The 21,309-nt window shown below is 33.4% G+C and overlaps 1 protein-coding gene across 1 annotated transcript; it reads right to left on the reverse strand.

Annotated features, from left to right (window-relative positions):
• Nucleotides 1-4,048: 4,048 nt before the first annotated feature.
• On the reverse strand, nucleotides 4,049-12,292 carry LOC134245239 (uncharacterized). Its single transcript, XM_062727514.1, is given in 4 exon segments — nucleotides 4,049-4,385; nucleotides 9,480-10,039; nucleotides 10,281-10,768; nucleotides 10,771-12,292. Coding segments are annotated over 4 exon segments (2,907 nt in total).
• Between the last annotated feature and the right edge of the window lie 9,017 nt (nucleotides 12,293-21,309).

The raw sequence follows: 21,309 nt of genomic DNA on the forward strand, positions 1-21,309 counted from the left end.
TCATGCATGTGTTGTAGATATTGAACTCAAAAAAGCAAAATATGCTGGTACAATCAAGCGAGAATCTCTCCCAATGTATAAATCCATTTAGAGTATTATATGCATTGAAAGCCGCTGTTCATGACATTGTAAAATCATATAAACAAGACGGGTTGAAGTCCTTACTTAGCTCCAGGGAAGCTCATCAATATAAGTGTATGGGGTAGAAGAAGCAGACATTGAAAAACAATGACGTTGTCAGACGTCATAAAACTAAACGACGGCGCCGGGTGATCATATAATGTCGTTTTTATTTCATAATAATTTGGGAAATAACTAGAGGTACACCCCCCGCCTCCCATATGAATAAAATGGTGTCCATGTTTTGCTCTGGAAAATCCAAAAAATATGTCAGATCAAAAAGTAAAATAGGAGGTGCACAATGGCAATATGTAATAAAGATTCTGTGAAAGTTTCATTAAATTTCCTTCAGTGGTATGAGAGGAGTTGCGGATAAGAGATGGGTACCCCAAAGCGTAACAGACGGACGGACGGACAGACGGACGGACGGACGGAATTAACGATTACTATATACCCTCCCGCTTTTCAAGCGGGGGGTATAATGAACATATCAAGCTAAAATTTTCAATATTTCTTTATTTTTTGTTGTTTTATGTTCCTTATAAATTTTGTAAGGTCAGACTATATAGTACTAATTTTACAATGGCTGTTCAATAAATAATGTCCTCGGTGCTGGGTCATTCTACGGATAGAGGTCCAAACGAACTTTCCAAAAGTCAGAATTCATATACCCTATTTTATTGAATTTTTCTGCGTTATTTACTAAATCTAACTTAGTGGAAACCATTTCAACATGCAGCAGCAATGTTTAAAATATTTTATTGCTTATTTTGAGACTTACACATACATACATGAAAAAAAAATGTCATTACCGCAACAGACGACTAAATCGTCATAAAATATTGTTACGGTATGAAACCAATTTTTTCATACTTTGAAGTAATAAATCTTAGTAATATCTTACCTTCATGATAATTTGAGTGAAATAATCGCACATTATTTTTCGTACTGTGGTGTTAAATTTACGTTTTTAAAAAATGCAAAAAAAAACCCATTGGTCAATAAACCACTTGAGGAGTGCATATGATAATTTTACTTCCATTTTTCTACGGTGTGAGATTTCACGGACTCATGCATGTTGATTAAACACTTTATTACATTTATTATCAGATTAACTGATAATTAATTGACCTATTTTCTCCTCGTTATGGTAATGACAATGCTTGCGGTAGTGACAGTGCGTTTCGGTAAATAGTTTCGAGTTGTTGCGATCGAATATTTTCATAACTTATTCTATAAATTTTTTGTATCTTATCCTTCAAAAAAACCCATTGTGGTATAAAGGAAGAATGAACTTTATTATCAATTTAACTACAAACAACACACTCAATTTTTTTTTTCAACCAGAAAGGCTACCAACAAAAAACAAACATTTCAAATTGTTCACCGTTGCAAAAATACGCACCAAATGATCACAGTTACATTTGCTGTAATAACTGGAGCAAGTATTCATAATCGGTTTTTGATAATTGGAAGTGCCTACTACCCACCGGAGAAGGCTCTTGTATTTTGCAAACAACTTTGTTATGTTCATACCAAAGGATATCTGGCAGAAGGGGCCAAAAATATCGGTTTTGACCGATCTTGTGCATGACTAACCTCGAAGTCTTCATCGTCCATATCCTGGACGATTCCAGGGTACGGCACGTCATCGTACAGAACGACATACCACTTTCCAATCCAGTCTGTATCAGCCGAAGAGGGATTGGATTCAGTGGGAAGATCTACATCCGGAGAACTCACACGATCTGATACCGAAGTGAAGGTAAAAGCTGAAGGGTGGAAACACTCGCACGACTTCGGCTTTACACAAAAGCAACTGAGTACCCTCACCCTAACTTGTGTCTCTCCTCTGAATAAACCTGTGAATGAGAATGAATGGAAGATAGTTTCTAAATAAATAGTCAATATTTTAATACAATGACTTGAATTCAATAAAACTACAAATATACTGATACCTGATGTAGCTTCATGGTCTGCGGAACAGAGTCCAGGTCTGATGGTATTATTCTATGGATCTCCTCAACATCTGCTTCACTAACTAAATAATATTGAATAGTCGAATCTTTTTGCGGCAATGCAGTCTTCATTGACTTTGCATTATTTATACTTCCACCTTTAGAGACAAAGGCGTTTGCTGCCCGCTTCACCGATCCACCAATACCATCTGCAGGGCCTTTCCCGTGGCCAGCTTCTAAGAAAGACCAGTTACCTACTTTGAAACCCCAGTCAAAGAGCAAAGTTGAAAGCAAATAAAAATTTGCCTTGCATCTATATTGGGTTGTGGGTCCATCGCTTACAAAATACACAGTGCTTATGTCTGGATATGTACTTCGCAGCAAGGACAGAATTGGTTTTAAGCATACATGTTAACCTATTGTGATGAAAAATAGGGAGATTCAGACCTCAAAAGCGGTAGCATTGCGCGCGTGTTGTTTAACGCTTGGATTAAAACACATGTAATATACATGTATATTATAAGCCTTAAATGAAATCAGGTCAACAGCAAAGAAGAAGACAGAAACACCTTATCTTTGACATAAATTGTACAAATTCAAATATTTTTCATGCTCATCATTTTGCTTGGATTGGCTGCTTTACTTAGCCTTTTGAAGAGTGATCTTTGCTGATATAGCCTAGAACTAGAAGCAATAATTCTGAATGTTCATTCAGTTTTTAAACAAAACAAATGATGACATGTTTTAATCTAGATCTAAAACAAGTTCCTATCTTTCGTTATATAAATTAGATTTCCCGCGATGATAGAAAGTAGAGATGTGCCACATGGCTTGGTCAATCGAGTGATTTCTATTGACAGCTTCTGTGCTTTTAAAGACGATGTCAAATGTTTTCATCTAATTCTTAAAAGCTGTATCTCCTTTTTCATGGCAGGGATGTTGATTAATTTATCGTAACCAATGTAATCACTGGTAGTTTTGTGTTGTTGTCGTTGTCAAATCCGTGCTTGAAATCTATGTACAAAAAAGCGTTAAGTGTATGATTCCGAGTCAAATCACGCGATATCTAGCGAGATTTTATGAGAGTGGCTTCAAAAATGGATACCCAAGCGAACCAAAAATACTTTAGACGCAGCTTTTGTAGAAAAGCGGTAGATTCTGAATTAAATCGGTAGGCGGGAGATGGAGTGAAAAAGCGGTAGACTCCCGCCTAAATCGGGAGAGTTAACATGTATGTTTTAAGTGGGCCCAGATAGCTGGGGGTCCATGCTTGTTAAAATCAGAAATGGTACAGAATCCCGTGCATGTGTCTTTGTAATAAAACACACCTGTATGTAGAGTGATCTGGTTTTGGTTTGCACCAAAATGCACACTTTGGATTTCTCTGTCATACTTGCACTGGTAGTTTTCTGAAAAGTCGATATGAATCATTACTTCGTTTTCTGTCACTTTGTCGCAAAGTTCTAAGTGCGATGTACGATGTTTAATATTGAAGAAATGGCGACAAATCTTCTGTAGATTTTCTTGGAATTCCTCAACAAGTGACATAGCACTCCCACTCTCATCTTCCCGCATTGTCAAGGATGTGACATACTTTATATCTCTTGACCTTTTCAACCCTTCGGCTGACCCATTTTTTCCATGTGACCTGTTTTCCAAGATCCCTGTCTGATATAATAACTTGTTTGTCTTCACACTGCGGACATTCTCTATACATACAAGTTTTGCTCCCGGTGTCACAACATATCTCTGCAGCATGGGAATTGAAATTTGTTGAGGAAATAAGACCAAGGCCTTTGAGTTTATCAACTTGATATTGCAGATTTTCGTGTTTTATACATAAACATGTTTGGCGATCCTTCTCTGTTGCTTTGAGCACCCAAAATGGTCGGAACCTACAGAACAACAAGTACGACAACTTCAAGTTTGGAAATTCAGACAGAAATTTATCATGGAGATTTCTCAAATCGTCATTCAAAAAACGCTTCTGTCTCTTTACTTTGTTCCGGGTTATTGAGTCTTTCTTTTTCTGGTGCTATCCTGCTGTTATCGTCGCGCTGAAGGAAAGATCTGTCTGATCTCTGTATTTCATCTATCCTTGATCTGTTTCTTTTGAATAAGCCCTTCCGCGTTTCCATATTCCCTTTGTGATCTAAATTTCTCTTCCTTGAGAATCCAAATGCTTTGGCTGCATACTTCTTTAGTCGGTATTTTCGTAATAACTTTGATGTCAGAACATTGACAAAAATGTCTTTACTCTTCCTTTCAGCAGCCAATCTGTACTTTTCTCTAATACCTTTGACCAGGCTGTGGTGAAAATGCAAAGTACGCTTTACTTCCTCCGACACATTTTGTCCTCTGATAAAAGTGTTCGTTTTAGTTCTTGGAGAATCCAAATTTTTGTTTTTCACTTTTTCTCTGTAGATTCTTTTTTTTATATCGGGCAACATCTTTTTCCTTCTGTGCAAGTCTGATTCGTAGTTTATCAATTTCTCTGTATGCTTTCGATCTATCTTTCCTGATTTTCTTTCTACCTCTAGATGTTCTTCCGTCCTGAGGAAGCTGTTCGCGTGACAGATCTTGACTTGGTGAATTCGGAGGTGTATTAGTTGAAAGGAGAATTTTAGTCTCCTTATCCTTTTTGTCCCCCGCTTGAAAAGTGGGGGATATTAATTTGGGTTTGTCCGTCCGTCCGTCCGTCTTTCTGTCTGTCTGTAACGCTTTCGTTTCCACACGATACCTCGAGAACCCTTTGAGCTTTTGCAATGAAATTTAGCATAGCAACTCCCTATGGACTAAAGAAGACCCCTATTGATTTTGAGGTCAAAAGGTCAAAGATCAAGGTCATAAATAAGCAAATTCTGTCTGTTAAAACACTTTTGTTTCCACACGATATCTGTAGAACCATTTGAGCTATTGCAATGAAATTTTATATAACAACTCCCTGTGGCCTAATGAAGACCCCTATTGATTTTGAGGTCAAAAGGTCAAAGTTCAAGGTCGTAAATTTACACATTCTGTCTGTGTGTAATACTATCATTTCCGGGCGATATTTCAAGAAGATTTTGAGCTTATGCAATGTAATTCTATACCAAAACTCCCTAGGACGTCTCTCGCCCCTCTCAAAGTGCCCCGCCCCGTTTGTTTTATTAGTATTTATAGTATTACATGTCGCTATTTTTAGCGCAGGGGCATGAGGAGAGTTATTGCGTATAAAACAGGTTCTCGGCGGACTTTACGTTCTTATTATATCTATTATAACTGTTTAATAAAGGCTAAATAAATCAAACACCATGGATTGTGTAAAATTTTGAGAATACCGAACATGAAAACATGAATATATACATGTATGTGACTTCAGTTCTGCATATACTTCACTGTGAGTAAAGCGACTCCGTGGTCTAGTGGATATGTCTCTCGCTTCTAATGTGAGAGGTCCCGGAATTGAATCTCGGTCGAACCTTTCTTTTTTTTTTTTTAAATACTTTTTTTTTAACTAAATGATAGTATTCAGCATGTGAAATGAAAAAATTTATGAGGTTATAAAATCATCATTACAGTGTGATAAATATTCCATATAAAAAAATCTTCTATACACATAGTAAAGAATAAGCAATCAAATCTTTATATGCATATTGACATACATGTATTTTATTTCCTTCAGTATACATGTATACATTTAATAATTCTACAAATTCAGTCAGGGGGAGCCGACTTTTTCCCTAGCGGGGGACACGAATTCTCTGAATTAGCTTGTTTCTTTTGTTTCGTTGATTTTTTCTCCATTGTTTTCTTACTGATCGCTGATCTCTCTCTGATATTCTACATTTTTCAGTTTGCCGACTTTTTTCCTATCTTGATACCTTTGCTTTTCTTTCTCCAAGTATTTTGTATGTTTTTCTGGATCCTGTTTCTGCTTTTCCCTCCATCTTTTTGATCTTTCTTTTGCAGTGAGTACCATAGTTCAGGGTTTTTTAAGCACTTGTTCATCAATAATAAAAGTTCCTTAGAATGTTCATATTTTTCATATGCATCAACGACTAATTTTGCCCAGTCAAAACGTAAGTTATCAGTGTATTGAAAGAGTAGAAGCTCCTTAAGCTTTTTTTTCAGAAATCACCACTAAATTTTCGATTGCAAAGATGTTTTTCTTATCAAGTTTACTTTTTTTCATTCCTAGAAATAAAAAAGTAACAGGTTTTAATAAAGGCATGGATATGAATCTAATAATTTTGTTTTGACAGCCAATGCTAATTCAAAATTGTAAGAAATTTGTTAGAAATTTACTTCAATCTGAACATTTAATTGCATTAAGAAGCAAGTGCTTTATAATGGTATACAACCCCCTCCCCCAGTTATTCCAAATTTATTTAGAAACAGTCATGGCTTGAGCAAAATTAATTTTTAAACAGGTAATTCATCAGCATTTGAAAACAATTGTTCAAAACACTGTGTATTAGATGTAGGTTAGTCTCGTCTACCTCCCAGGACTGGACCCACATATAGGAGTTATTTGTAACAACCTCTTACGCATAAAACACTATAATAGTGTTGCAAAATCCATGCACAAGACCATCTAAAGATGATTTGTCATTACCGTAACACTGATGTCATTACCGAAACGATTTGATTCAAGGGATTTGTTTCGGTAATGACACGTTTCGGTAATGACATTTTGAAATGTTAAACAGAATATAGAGGGCGCTACTTGCCAAAAGGGGTTAAATAATGTACAACACAATTCAAAACCAATCTATATTTCTTTCTAAACAATTGCATTTTTCCTAGGTGATCGTACTTTTATTGTAGCAAGCATTCGGTAATGACACTGAATAAACATACGCTTGAAAGTAAGACCATTTACAATGTAATATCTGCTTACTTACCCACAGGAGAGCGTTATCCCTCGTATTAAAGATGGCGGTTTCTGAAACTTTTAATCACGTGGCTTCTTCTTTTGGATTATCTTTCTTGTCTCTTATATTTTGCAGTTTTATCTCGCCGTTTCGGTAATGACAAGAATATCAGGGACACCGTTTTACAAACAATAAATTATTAAAAAAAAGAATTTAGTAACCCGTATCTTTTTAAGATCAACAATGAATATTTTATTATACCTTAGTAATCTCAACAGGTTAAATTTTGACAGAAAATTCAGTTTTCACACACGCATATTCAATATTACAAATTCGATTTTGTAGTCTGGGACATGGCATTTCAAAGCAAGTCCATGACTTTAATTTTTTTTAGGAGTAATATTGCTTTCAGGGGTGTCCTTACGGTGTGTATGCATATTTATTATCTCCTTTTACAATATTCCAGATTTATTTTTAAAATTTCATAAACCAGGTATTGCTCAACACATACTAAAATGACGGGACACCATTTGGGCCTCTATTCGTAGAATGACCCTGCTCGTAAAGAAGCAAAATACGCTTTTCAATGATTTAACTTGTTAATCTCTTTTAATTAAAACACATGTCCGTAACATTTTTTATCCAATTTCTGATTTTTTTTAGAACTCATTTTTGTGTAGGACCCTAAGTATACTGGAAAATGGCAGATCCAATGATTTTCTGGACTTGTTTCTTCCTTCTGAAAGGTGTTTTTTCAAGTTTGGAAATAGAAACAAGTCAAAAGGTCAAAGATCTAGTGAATATTGTTAATTTGAAAAAACATTAACTTTCTGTTTATCCCGAAAACCCCTTTACTCTTCAGGGGGTGCAGGTTTGGACGCTGTCATGAAGAAAATTAATGTAGTGGATTCCTGATTCTGGGTTCTTCCTCTAATGAACTAATGAATGCAAAAAAATTGCTTTCTAGACTCCTCCAGAAATTAAACTGTCTCCCTGAATACGAATTTGAACAACAATACCACTAATATTTAAGAAAATTGCAAATAAATCTGTTTTTGTGCTCTTGCAGTTCTTTGCTCTTGTCAGATCTTCGCTGTTTTTATCAAGTACATCTTATGGTAAATTTTGTTTTGAGGGTTTTAAGCAATAGATTCAAGTTCCATTATCTGTTTGAATACCAAACAAACGTGGATAACTACAATTACTGATATTTTAAAATGATTGTTAAGACATTCGTACACGCTGTCGTTTTCACTTATTTTTCAAAATATAGGGTGACATTTGAGCACTAAGCTTTTCTACCGTCAAACGTTCTTAAAAACAGTGTAAACTGCTCCCGAAATGATGTCTATCAAATTTGCCATGTGTCTTTATGTCAATCATACATCATCAAATATTATTTGTTGAAATTTGGCACACAAGTAGACTACACTAAGATACACAATTCTGTGTACCAGTTTTTGATTTCGATGAACGATGTTGCCGTGGTTACTAAAAATAGAAATTTCTGTGAAATTCTTTCAAAATGCTACTCCGTACTGAGTTTTATCCTGATTTCAGTATAACTTGGCACACAAGTAGACTACAATAAGATACATAATTCTGTATATCAGTTTTTGATTTCGATGAATGGTGTTGCCGTGGTTACTAAAGATAGACATTTCTGTGAAATTCTTTCAAAATGCTACTCCAAATACAATTTTAGTCTGATTATAATGTAAATGTGGCATGCAAGTAGACTGCACTAAGAACATAAAGAGACTTAATCAAGGATCATTATTCTATTTATATATCTATTATTTATTCTATTTATTGCTGTTGAAAAGTTTCAATTTCCAACTGCTTAAGTACTTTTCTCTTCCTTTGCTATAAGTACAAACCAGTAGAGCTTCAGTCTCGACAGAGACTTCTGGTTAATTCTTAAGTTGAGAACTTTTCTCTAAAATCACTCTATAGAAACACATGGGTGGATCGTACAGGGGAGGCATTTGATTCGTGGCACACCGCCACCCCACCCCCCAAATATGTATATCTGTAAACATAAAAAAATATTTAATACTAATCACTGAGAGGTTTTATTTAAATGTAAAACAATTACAATAAACAATATACTTCTTCGAGTAAGTTCTAACAATAAAAAAGACTTATCTGAGTATTTTAACAATAAAATTCACTTCTCTGAGTGTTGTAAAAAATGAAAATAAAAAATGTTAAAAAATATAAATTTGAAAAGAAAAAATATCTTATATACTCTCTCTCTGAGGTGAATGTATTGTACAACTTATGTAATGTAGGTATCATTCATACACATATTCAATAAAAAAACAAGCACAAAAATGGATAAAATAAAAAAATTATGGAAAACAAACCAAAGACTTCCTTCAAAATCAGTACAGTTTGCAGATTATGTACAAGAATTTTTATAAATGCAAATATTTAGCAAACCAAACTCTTGTAAAACAGGTTTTCTCTTACATATAAGACAACTGAAACTGTGTTTTGAATAAATGCAACAAAATTCACAATTTAACTCAAGAAGACATACCGAAAATCAATTATGAACACTATTTCCAAAAGATTTTTGTAGAATGTGGGCACCTCAATAAGTTCAATAACTTCCTTTTCTGACATGACTTCAAGATGCTCCTGGATGATTGTTAAAGCAATATGAAAATTAGTTGGACATACTCGGTATGTACACGGAATCACTACACCTCCTCCTTTCTCGAGCATAGGAGGCCAAGGTGGGAAACTTGGTGAAGGAACGCCAGTAACTATTGCAGAAATTTCGCCCCCAGCATCCATTACATATCTAAATGCACTGGCCAAACCTCTAGGGACATGTCCACAGGGTAGACCCTCTATATCTTTTAGTTTTAGGCCCCTCTTTTCATCTGTAACTGTTTCTTTGAGATCAGCAGGAACATTATCTGGAATCCATACCAAACAAGCATCAGGATTATGAATATTCGTATATTCCCTATCAACTCTAAGCGGTACTTGATTGGACTGTAATGGCTTTATTTTAAAGTCATGATATCCTTTAATCACGCAATTTCTTAGCAAAATTTCCCTCTTTGGCTGCTCTGATAATTGTCCTTGACTCTAAAAGTAAGAAAAAAATTAAAGTGTTACTTTCAAACATGCATGAAAGTTAACTCACGGACAGGGAATATACATATATATATAGAGAGAGAGAGAGAGCAAGAGCAAGGGAGAGAGAGAGAATATAATAATGATAGTTAAGTTATAGTTATTATAATTTAATATACAAAGCTCCTTACAAAACAAGTATATTTTGTCATCATAATCATTTAAACTTTAATTACCATGTTTAATTCATGACATTTGTGCAAATTTGACATATGAATATGACAGATTCCTGAGATATTGCATCTCTATTCCATGGATGGTCATCTGGAATGCATGCAATGTGTTCCCAACGCTGACATTTCTCACACTGTATCCAGAGTCCTGGTTCAGACTCATCAGCATGGCATACAAAACATACTTCAGATGCTAAGGAAGATGTTGAAGCAGATGACGGAATTGGGTTTGCAGTAGAGGAAGATTTCAGCAACCTCTTATTTGACTTTGAAGAACCCTTTGATGGTTTATTCACTTTCCTTTTGGATGGCAGGGTGTGAATGTTTTTAGCTTTCTCTTTGGATTTGAGAAATTTCTCCTTAGCTTTCCTCTCTCTCAATGCAATTTTTTTGGTTTTTTCCAATGACTTTAAGCCCATCTTCCTGATAGAGTCTGTTGATGTCAAATTGTCTGATAATTCATCTGCAAGTCTTTTTCTGTTTGTTTTCTTCAATTTTACAGTTGGTCTGCGTCTTTGATATGTTGGGAGATTTCATCCGGAATTGATACATGTACAGGCAAACCAGTATTTTCTACCGAATCGTCACTACCCAGTGCACAAACTGCTTGGGCAAGAATATCCAAGCCTGAATTTACTTCAGCATTCAGAATGGCTGGTTCTGTGCTACATGTTGTAGATTTAGATGGGATGGATGATGATGTGGATTGCGCTTCATAAGGAATCGGAGGAATTCCAATGGAAGATGATGAAGTTTCATCTAATTTTTCTTCATATGTAAGGGCAGGCTTAAGTCTACAGTCTGAAATCTTAAATCTGTCTATTGGAAACACACCAGAAGAAGCAAAACTTTTTTGCACTGTCAATGGTTTGTAGAAATCTAGAAATGCCACTTGCAAGTGTCTTGCAAAGGTTTGTTTGCGTACCATATCGTCAGGATGTTGTTTGGTATGGGCTCTTAGGTGTTTGTACCAGCTCTTTTTCAAGGGCCCATAAACTCCCACATCTAATGGCTGCATCAAGTGAGTTGCATTTCTCACTAATCTGTAGATCTCTATCCCAAGATCTTTGGCCATAGAAAAGGATTCCATGTCAACATGACTCCCTACGCTATCAATTAGTAAAACAATTGGTCTCTCTTTCACGGCATGATTATGAAGATGCTCTATAAATTTTCTGAAAGTTTCTGCATCCATCCAACCCTTCTCTGTAAATTCTGCATGAGCTTGTCTGTGTGAACCAGCCAATAAGTCATAGGAAGCTGGTTTGGGCTTAGAAAACACAAAAAATGGAGGTATTATTGTGCCCACAGCATTTGCACAGTACATCACAGTAACTCTCTCTTTGCTCTTCCCCCCTGATACATGTGGAACTGGAGCGGCATTTACCTTTTTGGCTGGACCTATCACCTGACCAGATTTGGATCCCATTGTAAATCCAGTTTCATCTGCATTATATACTCTCTCAGGTCTGTCCAGGAGATGATTGTCAGACATAAATATTTTATATTTATCAAACCAGTCATCAATCTCTTTCACAGTCACCTTGGCTCTAGAGATTTCCAGAGGTGTTTCAGTTCTTTTTTGAATTATGTGACTGTTTCGCCTTAAAAATCCATAATACCAATCCCAACTAGGCCTGTCGTCTTTAAATGGATTTTCCCTTTTGTCCTTTTTCATGATATTTTCAATGAAGTCTAGAAACTCTGTTGGACGTAACCCCATTCCTCTCTGTGCCATTTCAGACAAATAATTTGCAAATGCTTCCTCCTCGGCTTTTTTAAACACAGGCTTTGGACCTCTTTTACTGTCAACATCTACTTTTCCTGATGTTCTTCTTTGGAGAAAAGAAAAAGAGAGATTGTTTTCTAATGCTGCTCTTCTTATTGACAACTTATTTTGATTCACCTGATATAAAGCTTTCCTAACAGTCTTGTGTGGCGATTTATATTTCCTGGAAACTTTGGCTGCAAGTCTTTGTGCCGGACTTTTAGATGGGGTCCAGATTTCTTTGCGTTTCTTAGTTCTTCCCATTTCTATATCAAAACAATCATCAAATATATTTACATACTGTTTAATTTGCAACAACAGTGAATGGGGTTGGCTAAGGGTGGTTATACTTATTAAAAATTTTTAACAAGCCCCCCCCCCCCCGTTTCCACATCAAAACATTTTTTTTAAAAATAGTTCAAGACAAACCATCACCTCGCCCCTAGATCAAATTCTGCATAAAGTGCACCCATGTCATACAGTGCATGTGTGTATAGTGTACGTATATACATTATGTACATAGGTGTCTTTGATATATGTAAATGAAATACTTTTTTTTAAATAAAAGGTGTGTAGACTATAATGATATTATTCACTTTATTCCCTTGGCATATGAAACTACAAACTAGGGTGCATCAGCCTGTGTTTGTGTGTGATGAGTAATTTTGAGTGCACGTTTATTTACACTTGCGTGATTCGAAATACCTTAAACTGTACGGGGTTGCAAATGTGGTTATAACTTTTGTAACTTTGAAGTGTTTTCAAAAATATATAATGCTCTTAAAAGCTTATAAAATTGCCGTTCTTTCAGTACTAAATATGACAGGTATCAACCAAAAACGCCGCTATTACAGCGATTGGAAATGTCAAACTACGTTTTCTACAAGGGTATTTCTTCGACAAGGATGTAGCGAGTTCATTAATTAAGTTGTTAATTAACTAATTAATGCATGGTATTTATGATTTTATTTCTTGGAATTAATTATATGTACCTTGTTGATGCTGACTGCGTTGTTGTCACACGTGTGAAGATGTGGTATAAAGTACAGCGATAAGGTAAAGTCCCGAGGGTTGCGAAACCCGCAGTGATTCGGAATACCCTAAATGACTGTATCATTAAGTTAAACGCTGACTGACGTTTTTCATGCTAATTGTTAGACCATTATTTACACACTAAATCGTCGACGTATTTTTCTGTATTTCCCGATCATGACAAGGAGCACACAGCGGGTGTGACCGGTCGGCAGGGGATGCTCACTCCTCCATGGTACCTGGTCCCACCTCTGATGTTTTAGATGTCCGTATTTGCTGTGCTCTTGGTTTGTATTTTAGTGGACTTTTCAGCTCGAAAACTGTGCGTTATCTCCATATTTTTTTTCATATAGCTAGACTTATTACCGGTAAACGATCGTTATAGTAACCTCAAAAACGAAAGGAAAATTGGCATTTTATTTTTACGAAGACATACTTTATGGATATTCTATGGATGTTAAAGGCAAAATTACAAACAATTTGTTACACCGTTTGCAAATGAGTTCAATGTAGTCGTGCCATAAGAATAGGGTATACAGCACCACATAACTGGAATCACTCTCACTTCTTAGGGAAGAGAGATTATTTTGCAGTTGAACAAGTAGTTGTACTAAATACAGGTAATGGACAAGCTTAGGAGGTCCAAGCAGATCGGATTTTCAGGTAACGTTGGAACATATAATTTGCGTTTTGCTTATTGTGACTTTTATAAAGGTTCGCTCAAAGCCCTGTTTTATAAACTTATTTAGAAGTAGCAACTCTAGATTTTTAAAATGGTTGCATTTAGAAAATGGGCGTACCAAACTAGAACCATAACCATCATAAACAGTACCTGAATTTGATAAATAGACTAAATCTAGTAATTGGTGTAAATCGCATGAAAGCGATCGCTGAAATCAGGATAAAAATCATTTGACGTCATTTAAAAATCTTTTAAATACGCTGCTCAAGAAAAGAAAACAACCTACAAAAGTTTTCATACAAATAATTGACCCAAATCAAGATTTCGCCCTATGGGCATAGTTGGAGTTCAAAAAAGATTTATTATAGAAATTTTACATTGAAAAATATAGAAATGGATTTTTTTTTTTTGAAAATGAAGACTTCGGATAGCATAGTTAAATTTGGCTTAAATGGCCCAATGATTGAACCATCGAACAATCACACACATTTAGGACTAAATTTTCAGTGTGATGCCAACTGAAAATCTCACATACAAATTACTTATGAAAAATGAAAAGGAATCATCTTTATTGAAAGAAGTTCAATCTACTGCTGCAAGAATTATTACAGGAATGAGAGTGAACTTATCAAGAACACTTTTATATGATTAATTGGGGTGGAATATATTATCTGACAGAAGGAAAGTGCATAAATTAATATTATTTTACAAAATCGTTTATGGAATAGCGCCACAATACCTTCAAGATCTATTAAGACCTTGTATTCCACCCCAAACCCCATATTCATTAAGAAACAATAATGGTCTTACTTTTCTTATTCCTCAAACGAGGACCTCATCACATATGAATAGTTATTTCCCATCTACAATTAAACTATGGAATAATTTACCATACCATATTAGAAATTTACCAACACTATCTTCTTTCACTAATGCCATTAAAAAGACTCATTATAGAACACACAATTAGCTTTTTAATCATGGAAATCGTAGTCAAAATATTATTTATTGTCAACTAAGAAATACTGCTAATAGTTTAAATGGTGATTTACAGAAAGATTATATTTGTGATAGTTCAAAATGTGAAAACTGTGGTTTTCATACAGAAAATGCATATCATTTTTTCTTTGGATGCCCATGTTATGTTGAGCAAAGAGATACTCTTTTAAATTGTATATCTAGTATAGACCTGTAACATCCTGTATCCCTAAATCTTTTATTTTTTGGTGATAGTAATATTTCTTATGCAAAAAAATATGAAATTATTTGATTGTGTTCATAAATATATATCACAAACCAAAAGGTTTCATAAATGAATTGAAACTATGAAATATTTATTCCAGTTCTTGCCTAAATCAAATACACATTCATTGTATGTTTATAAATTGCTGTAATTCTTATTTTTCGATTCTTTCCTCTCATTTCCACATAAACCGGTATTCATTTGTTTCTTTCTTTTTCTCTCTTCACTCTTATGTATTTTTTCTTCTTTTTTTTACTTTCTCCTAAAATCCATTCAAATTTGTATTAGTTATTTATAACTTATTGGTGATATATGAACCTGTTACTATATGTGTATTAATTAACCTTGTACCTGTGGAGAGGGCTTATATAGGCTATGCCTGCTGCCCAATCCGTTTCTGTTATTGTTACATAATAAAATAAAATTATGTTCAAATCAGATAGCATAGCCAAAGTTATAAGTACTGAGTATTGTGATTTAGCTTAATGAAAATCATATTCATTAGAGCCAAGTTTGGTTATAAAAGGATGTTGAAGGGTATAATGAGATTATAAAAGAACAACCATTTAATCGTATTAATTTCACCATAAAGTTCAAAATTTGGTCTCTTAAGCTAAGATTGGGGCATAGATAGTTTGATAAAAGTGTAGGTACAGTGTATTACATTAATAGGGCAAATCATTTGAAAAATCTTCGAAGAATTCACCATTTAGTGAAAATAATATGCCGATATCCCCTCGGGATCCTCATGTGATGTAAATTTAGTTTTTTTAATACCCTCTCATTGTTACAGTGGTAAAATAGTAGAGGACAGAGGTACATACAGTACATGGCCATAAGTGAGTCAAAATTTTATTTTTCCACTATATATTTCAATGAAAAATGCTTTTTCCTAAAATACTATTGCAGTGTCATTTGTTGCTCAATTTCTTTGAATAAAACACCATAAAATTCAGAAATCTTTGCAGTTTCTTTACATTATTTCCAAATAATTTATCTTTAGGCATAACACCACTATTAGGAGGAATGTTTATGACGTACAATGTAATATGTATTACGAAAGCATTCGTGGAAATATTTACAAAATGAAGGTGCCGAAATGAACATATCTGTTATGAATTTGCCCCATTAGTTGAAGGGTATCAAAACTGATAAAATATATAATAATATTTTCGAGTCAACTTTGTGTATGCCTGCCTAGTTGAAATATAATCTTGCTCGAAAGAAGGTATGTTTTTACATTTTAGGTTTTGTGTGTCATTTTCATTGCAAATCTTAAATTGTGTTATTTGTTAAGTTTTGTTTTCTTTTTAATTTTTTTTCATTGCATTTACAGGATTTTAAAATACAAAAGAGTTTATTTATCGTCATTTAAAGAATTACACACGCATCTTTCGATTACTGCCTACATTTTATCCCATAATTCAATATAAATGACATTTTGGCCATTTAAACTTTTTTGAATGCAAAGAACAATCCATAAGTAATTGATTTATAATTTTAAACCAGTGTAAAAAAGTATAATTTTATTTAATACAACTTTTTTTCATTTGGCGGGTAGAAAATTGTATCCATTGACATCAAGCTTTTTAAACATCATAGAAAATTTTCAAATAGAAGTATGCACGGGAATAGGTAAATGATCCTTTAATCTTTCCGTTTGCCAAAATAATGCAATATTAGAAGTATCAGATTGATGAAGTACAATCTCATTTAGATACGCAGAGCATGCTGTTGGTATGAAAAATTTCTAAAACGGGGTAAATTATTGACAAAGGAGTTGACGAAGCAAGAATATCAGCAATCACGTTAAGAGTCATCAATTCGTTAGTTTTATGGTCGATATAACGGCCTTGCCAACAAATACAATATATCATTAAGTTAAACGCTGACTGACGTTTTTCATGCTAATTGTTAGACCATTATTTACACACTAAATCGTCGACGTATTTTTCTGTATTTCCCGATCATGACAAGGAGCACACAGCGGGTGTGACCGGTCGGCAGGGGATGCTCACTCCTCCATGGTACCTGGTCCCACCTCTGATGTTTTAGATGTCCGTATTTGCTGTGCTCTTGGTTTGTATTTTAGTGGACTTTTCAGCTCGAAAACTGTGCGTTATCTCCATATTTTTTTTCATATAGCTAGACTTATTACCGGTAAACGATCGTTATAGTAACCTCAAAAACGAAAGGAAAATTGGCATTTTATTTTTACGAAGACATACTTTATGGATATTCTATGAATGTTAAAGGCAAAATTACAAACAATTTGTTACACCGTTTGCAAATGAGTTCAATGTAGTCGTGCCATAAGAATAGGGTATACAGCACCACATAACTGGAATCACTCTCATTTCTTAGGGAAGAGAGATTGTTTTGCAGTTGAACAAGTAGTTGTACTAAATACAGGTAATGGACAAGCTTAGGAGGTCCAAGCAGATCGGATTTTCAGGTAACGTTGGAGCATATAATTTGCGTTTTGCTTATTGTGACTTTTATAAAGGTTCGCTCAAAGCCCTGTTTTATAAACTTATTTAGAAGTAGCAACTCTAGATTTTTAAAATGGTTGCATTTAGAAAATGGGCGTACCAAACTAGAACCATAACCATCATAAACAGTGAACAGTACCTTAATTTGAAAAATAGACTAAATCTAGTAATTGGTGTAAATCGCATGAAAGCGATCGCTGTAATCAGGATAAAAATCATTTGACGTAATTTAAAAATCTTTTAAATACGCTGCTCAAGAAAAGAAAACAGCCTACAAAAGTTTTCATACAAATAATTGACTCAAATCAAGATTTCGCCCTATGGGCATAGTTGGAGTTCAAAAAAGATTTATTGTAGAAATTTTACATTGAAAAATATAGAAATGGATTTTTTTTGTTTTTGAAAATGAAGACTTCGGATAGCATAGTTAAATTTGGCTTAAATGGCCCAATGATTGAACCATCGAACAATCACACACATTTAGGACTAAATTTTCAGTGTGATGCCAACTGAAAATCTCACATACAAATTACTTATGAAAAATGAAAAGGGATCATCTTCATTGAAAGAAGTTCAATCTACTGCTGCAAGAATTATTACAGGAATGAGAGTGAACTTATCAAGAACACTTTTATATGATTAATTGGGGTGGAATACATTATCTGACAGAAGGAAAGTGCATAAATTAATATTATTTTACAAAATCGTTTATGGAATAGCGCCACAATACCTTCAGGATTTATTAAGACCTTGTATTCCACCCCAAACCCCATATTCATTAAGAAACAAAGATGGTCTTACTTTTCTTATTCCTCAAACGAGGACCTCGTCACATATGAATAGTTATTTCCCATCTACAATTAAACTATGGAATAATTTACCATACCATATTAGAAATTTACCAACACTATCTTCTTTCACTAATGCCATTAAAAAGACTCATTATAGAACACACAATTAGCTTTTTAATCATGGAAATCGTAGTCAAAATATTATTTATTGTCAACTAAGAAATAATGCTAATAGTTTAAATGGTGATTTACAGAAAGATTATATTTGTGATAGTTCAAAATGTGAAAACTGTGGTTTTCATACAGAAAATGCATATCATTTTTTCTTTGAATGCCCATGTTATGTTGAGCAAAGAGATACTCTTTTAAATTGTATATCTAGTATAGACCTGTAACATCCTGTATCCCTAAATCTTTTATTTTTTGGTGATAGTAATATTTCTTATGCAAAAAAATATGAAATAATTTGATTGTGTTCATAAATATATATCACAAACCAAAAGGTTTCATAAATGAAGTGAAACTATGAAATATTTATTCCAGTTCTTGCCTAAATCAAATACACATTCATTGTATGTTTATAAATTGCTGTAATTCTTATTTTTCGATTTTTTCCTCTCATTTCCACATAAACCGGTATTCATTTGTTTTTTTTTCTTTTTCTCTCTTCACTCTTATGTATTTTTTCTTCTTTTTTGACTTTCTCCTAAAATCCATTCAAATTTGTATTAGTTATTAATAACTTATTGGTGATATATGAACCTGTTACTATATGTGTATTAATTAACCTTGTACCTGTGGAGAGGGCTTATATAGGCTATGCCTGCTGCCCAATCCGTTTATGTTATTGTTACATAATAAAATAAAATTATGTTCAAATCAGATAGCATAGCCAAAGTTATAAGTACTGAGTATTGTGATTTAGCTTAATGAAAAGCATATTCATTAGAGCCAAGTTTGGTAATAAAAGGACGATGAAGAGTATAATGAGAATATAAAAAGAACAACCATTTAATCGTAATAATATCACCATAAAGTTCAAAATTTGGTGTCTTATGCTAAGGTTGGGGCATAGATGGTCTGATGAAAATGTACTTACAGTGTATTACATTAATAGGGCAAACCATTTGAAAAATCTTCAAAGAATTCACCATTTAGTGAAAATAATAATTATGCCGATATCCCCTCGGGATCCTCATGTGATGTAAATTTAGTTTTTTTTAATACCCACTCATTGTTACAGTGGTAAAAGAGTAGAGGACAGAGGGACATACAGTACCTGGCCATAAGTGAATCATAATTTTATTTTTCCACTATATATTTCAATGAAAAATGCTTTTTTCTAAAATACTATTGCAGTGTCATTTGTTGCTCAATTTCTTTGAATAAAACACCATAAAATTCAGAAATCTTTGCAGTTTCTTTTCATTATTTCAAAATAATTTATCTTTAGGTATAACAGTGAAATCACAGTAATTTGAGGTTAGAAATTTTTGCCTTGACAATTTTATAATTTATTCTCAATGATTTGAGTATCATGTTTATATTTTTAGGATAAGAAAATTTAAAGAATTCTGCATAATTCAGTGAAAATATCCTGAAAATTGAGCTAAAATTGACCTCACAAGTTTTTATAAAAATTGGTTTTCAATGAAATATTAGTGTAAAAATGCAATAATGATCCACTTATGGCCATTTACTGCCATATACTTTAGATATGCTTAAAATAAAATCATTCTCACAGTTAGAAAAATTATTATAGTATTATTATACATATATATTCATTCTTATAGACATTCATACCTGTTTGAATTATTGCCCTTTGACTTTGGTCTAGAGGAAGATTACAAACGGCCAAAATTTTAAAAAGAATGTACATATGAAAAAATTCTTGGAAATTATTTAAAAGCTATGGATACATGTACTTATAATTAATAAGTGCTTTGGCCAGTTGTGGAAAGAGTAAATATTGAATAAAATCACACAAAACCATACAGTAATTTATATTCAATAGATTCGCTCATCCATCATTTTAATTTTAGGCAAAGGTTAAAAGACCATTTTTTTTAACAATAAAAAAGAATACTTGTATCTTATTAAAGAGTGATTCTTATATTAATTTTGAAATTTTCTTATAATCAAGAAGACAATATCTATAAAAGATTTGATATTAAATAATTATAAAATAGACTGTCTTACTTAAAAAGCAAGATGGGTCAAAGTAAATAAATTTGTCCTCCATATAATGAATTGAAATATATTTTTGCCAATAATATGCAGGGCTTTGTTAAGAATGAAATTTTTATAGGCACTACGTCGTCAAAGTTTTATCATTTAATATAGTCACTAACATTCATGTCGACTAGATACATATGTATCTAACTAAACTCAAAAGTAAATGACACTACAGAGTCTGCTGTATCTGATTTGAACATATTTTATTGTTTGAATAATATACAAATGGTTTTGCTCGGTCGATATACTTTTCTGTGAAGTCTATACACATATACCAATGGATCGAACTCAAGGAAGGGTCATATTTATGTAATATTAAAATACTATTTGAATGGATACTTTATGGATATTAAGGGTTAATCCACAAAAGTTTTTTTCATGAATTTTATATTTAATCTTTGGATTCAACAAATACATGACTACATGACAAATGACTTGTTTTTGATCCCAAATAGTAATAAAACAATTTAGAAAAAAAACAGTCCTGTTTCATATTCAGGTGACTGTAAAGCACCACAGACCTAATGTTCAAAAGTTAGTATTAATAAGTGTTTTAATTTGTTACGAAAATGTAAGTCTTTCATTTAGAATGTTTCATGTGTCGATTTTTAATGCTCCGTAGAGTTTGAAATTTTTGTGCATTTTATATATATTATAAAATATTTTAATGGAGTATCACAAAATTTAACGGAAATATATGGTTCAATTTATTTCTCATAAAAGACCATGACAACATTTAAATATACACACTGTTGATAGATTGTACATGCTCTATGTGACAGTTACTTGCACTTTTAAAAGTAATG

The sequence above is a fragment of the Saccostrea cucullata genome, unplaced genomic scaffold, assembly GCF_032062105.1.
Source record: "Saccostrea cucullata isolate Sc308-1 unplaced genomic scaffold, CSIRO_AGI_Scuc_v1 ctg274, whole genome shotgun sequence".
Classification (NCBI taxonomy): Eukaryota; Metazoa; Mollusca; class Bivalvia; order Ostreida; family Ostreidae; genus Saccostrea; species Saccostrea cuccullata.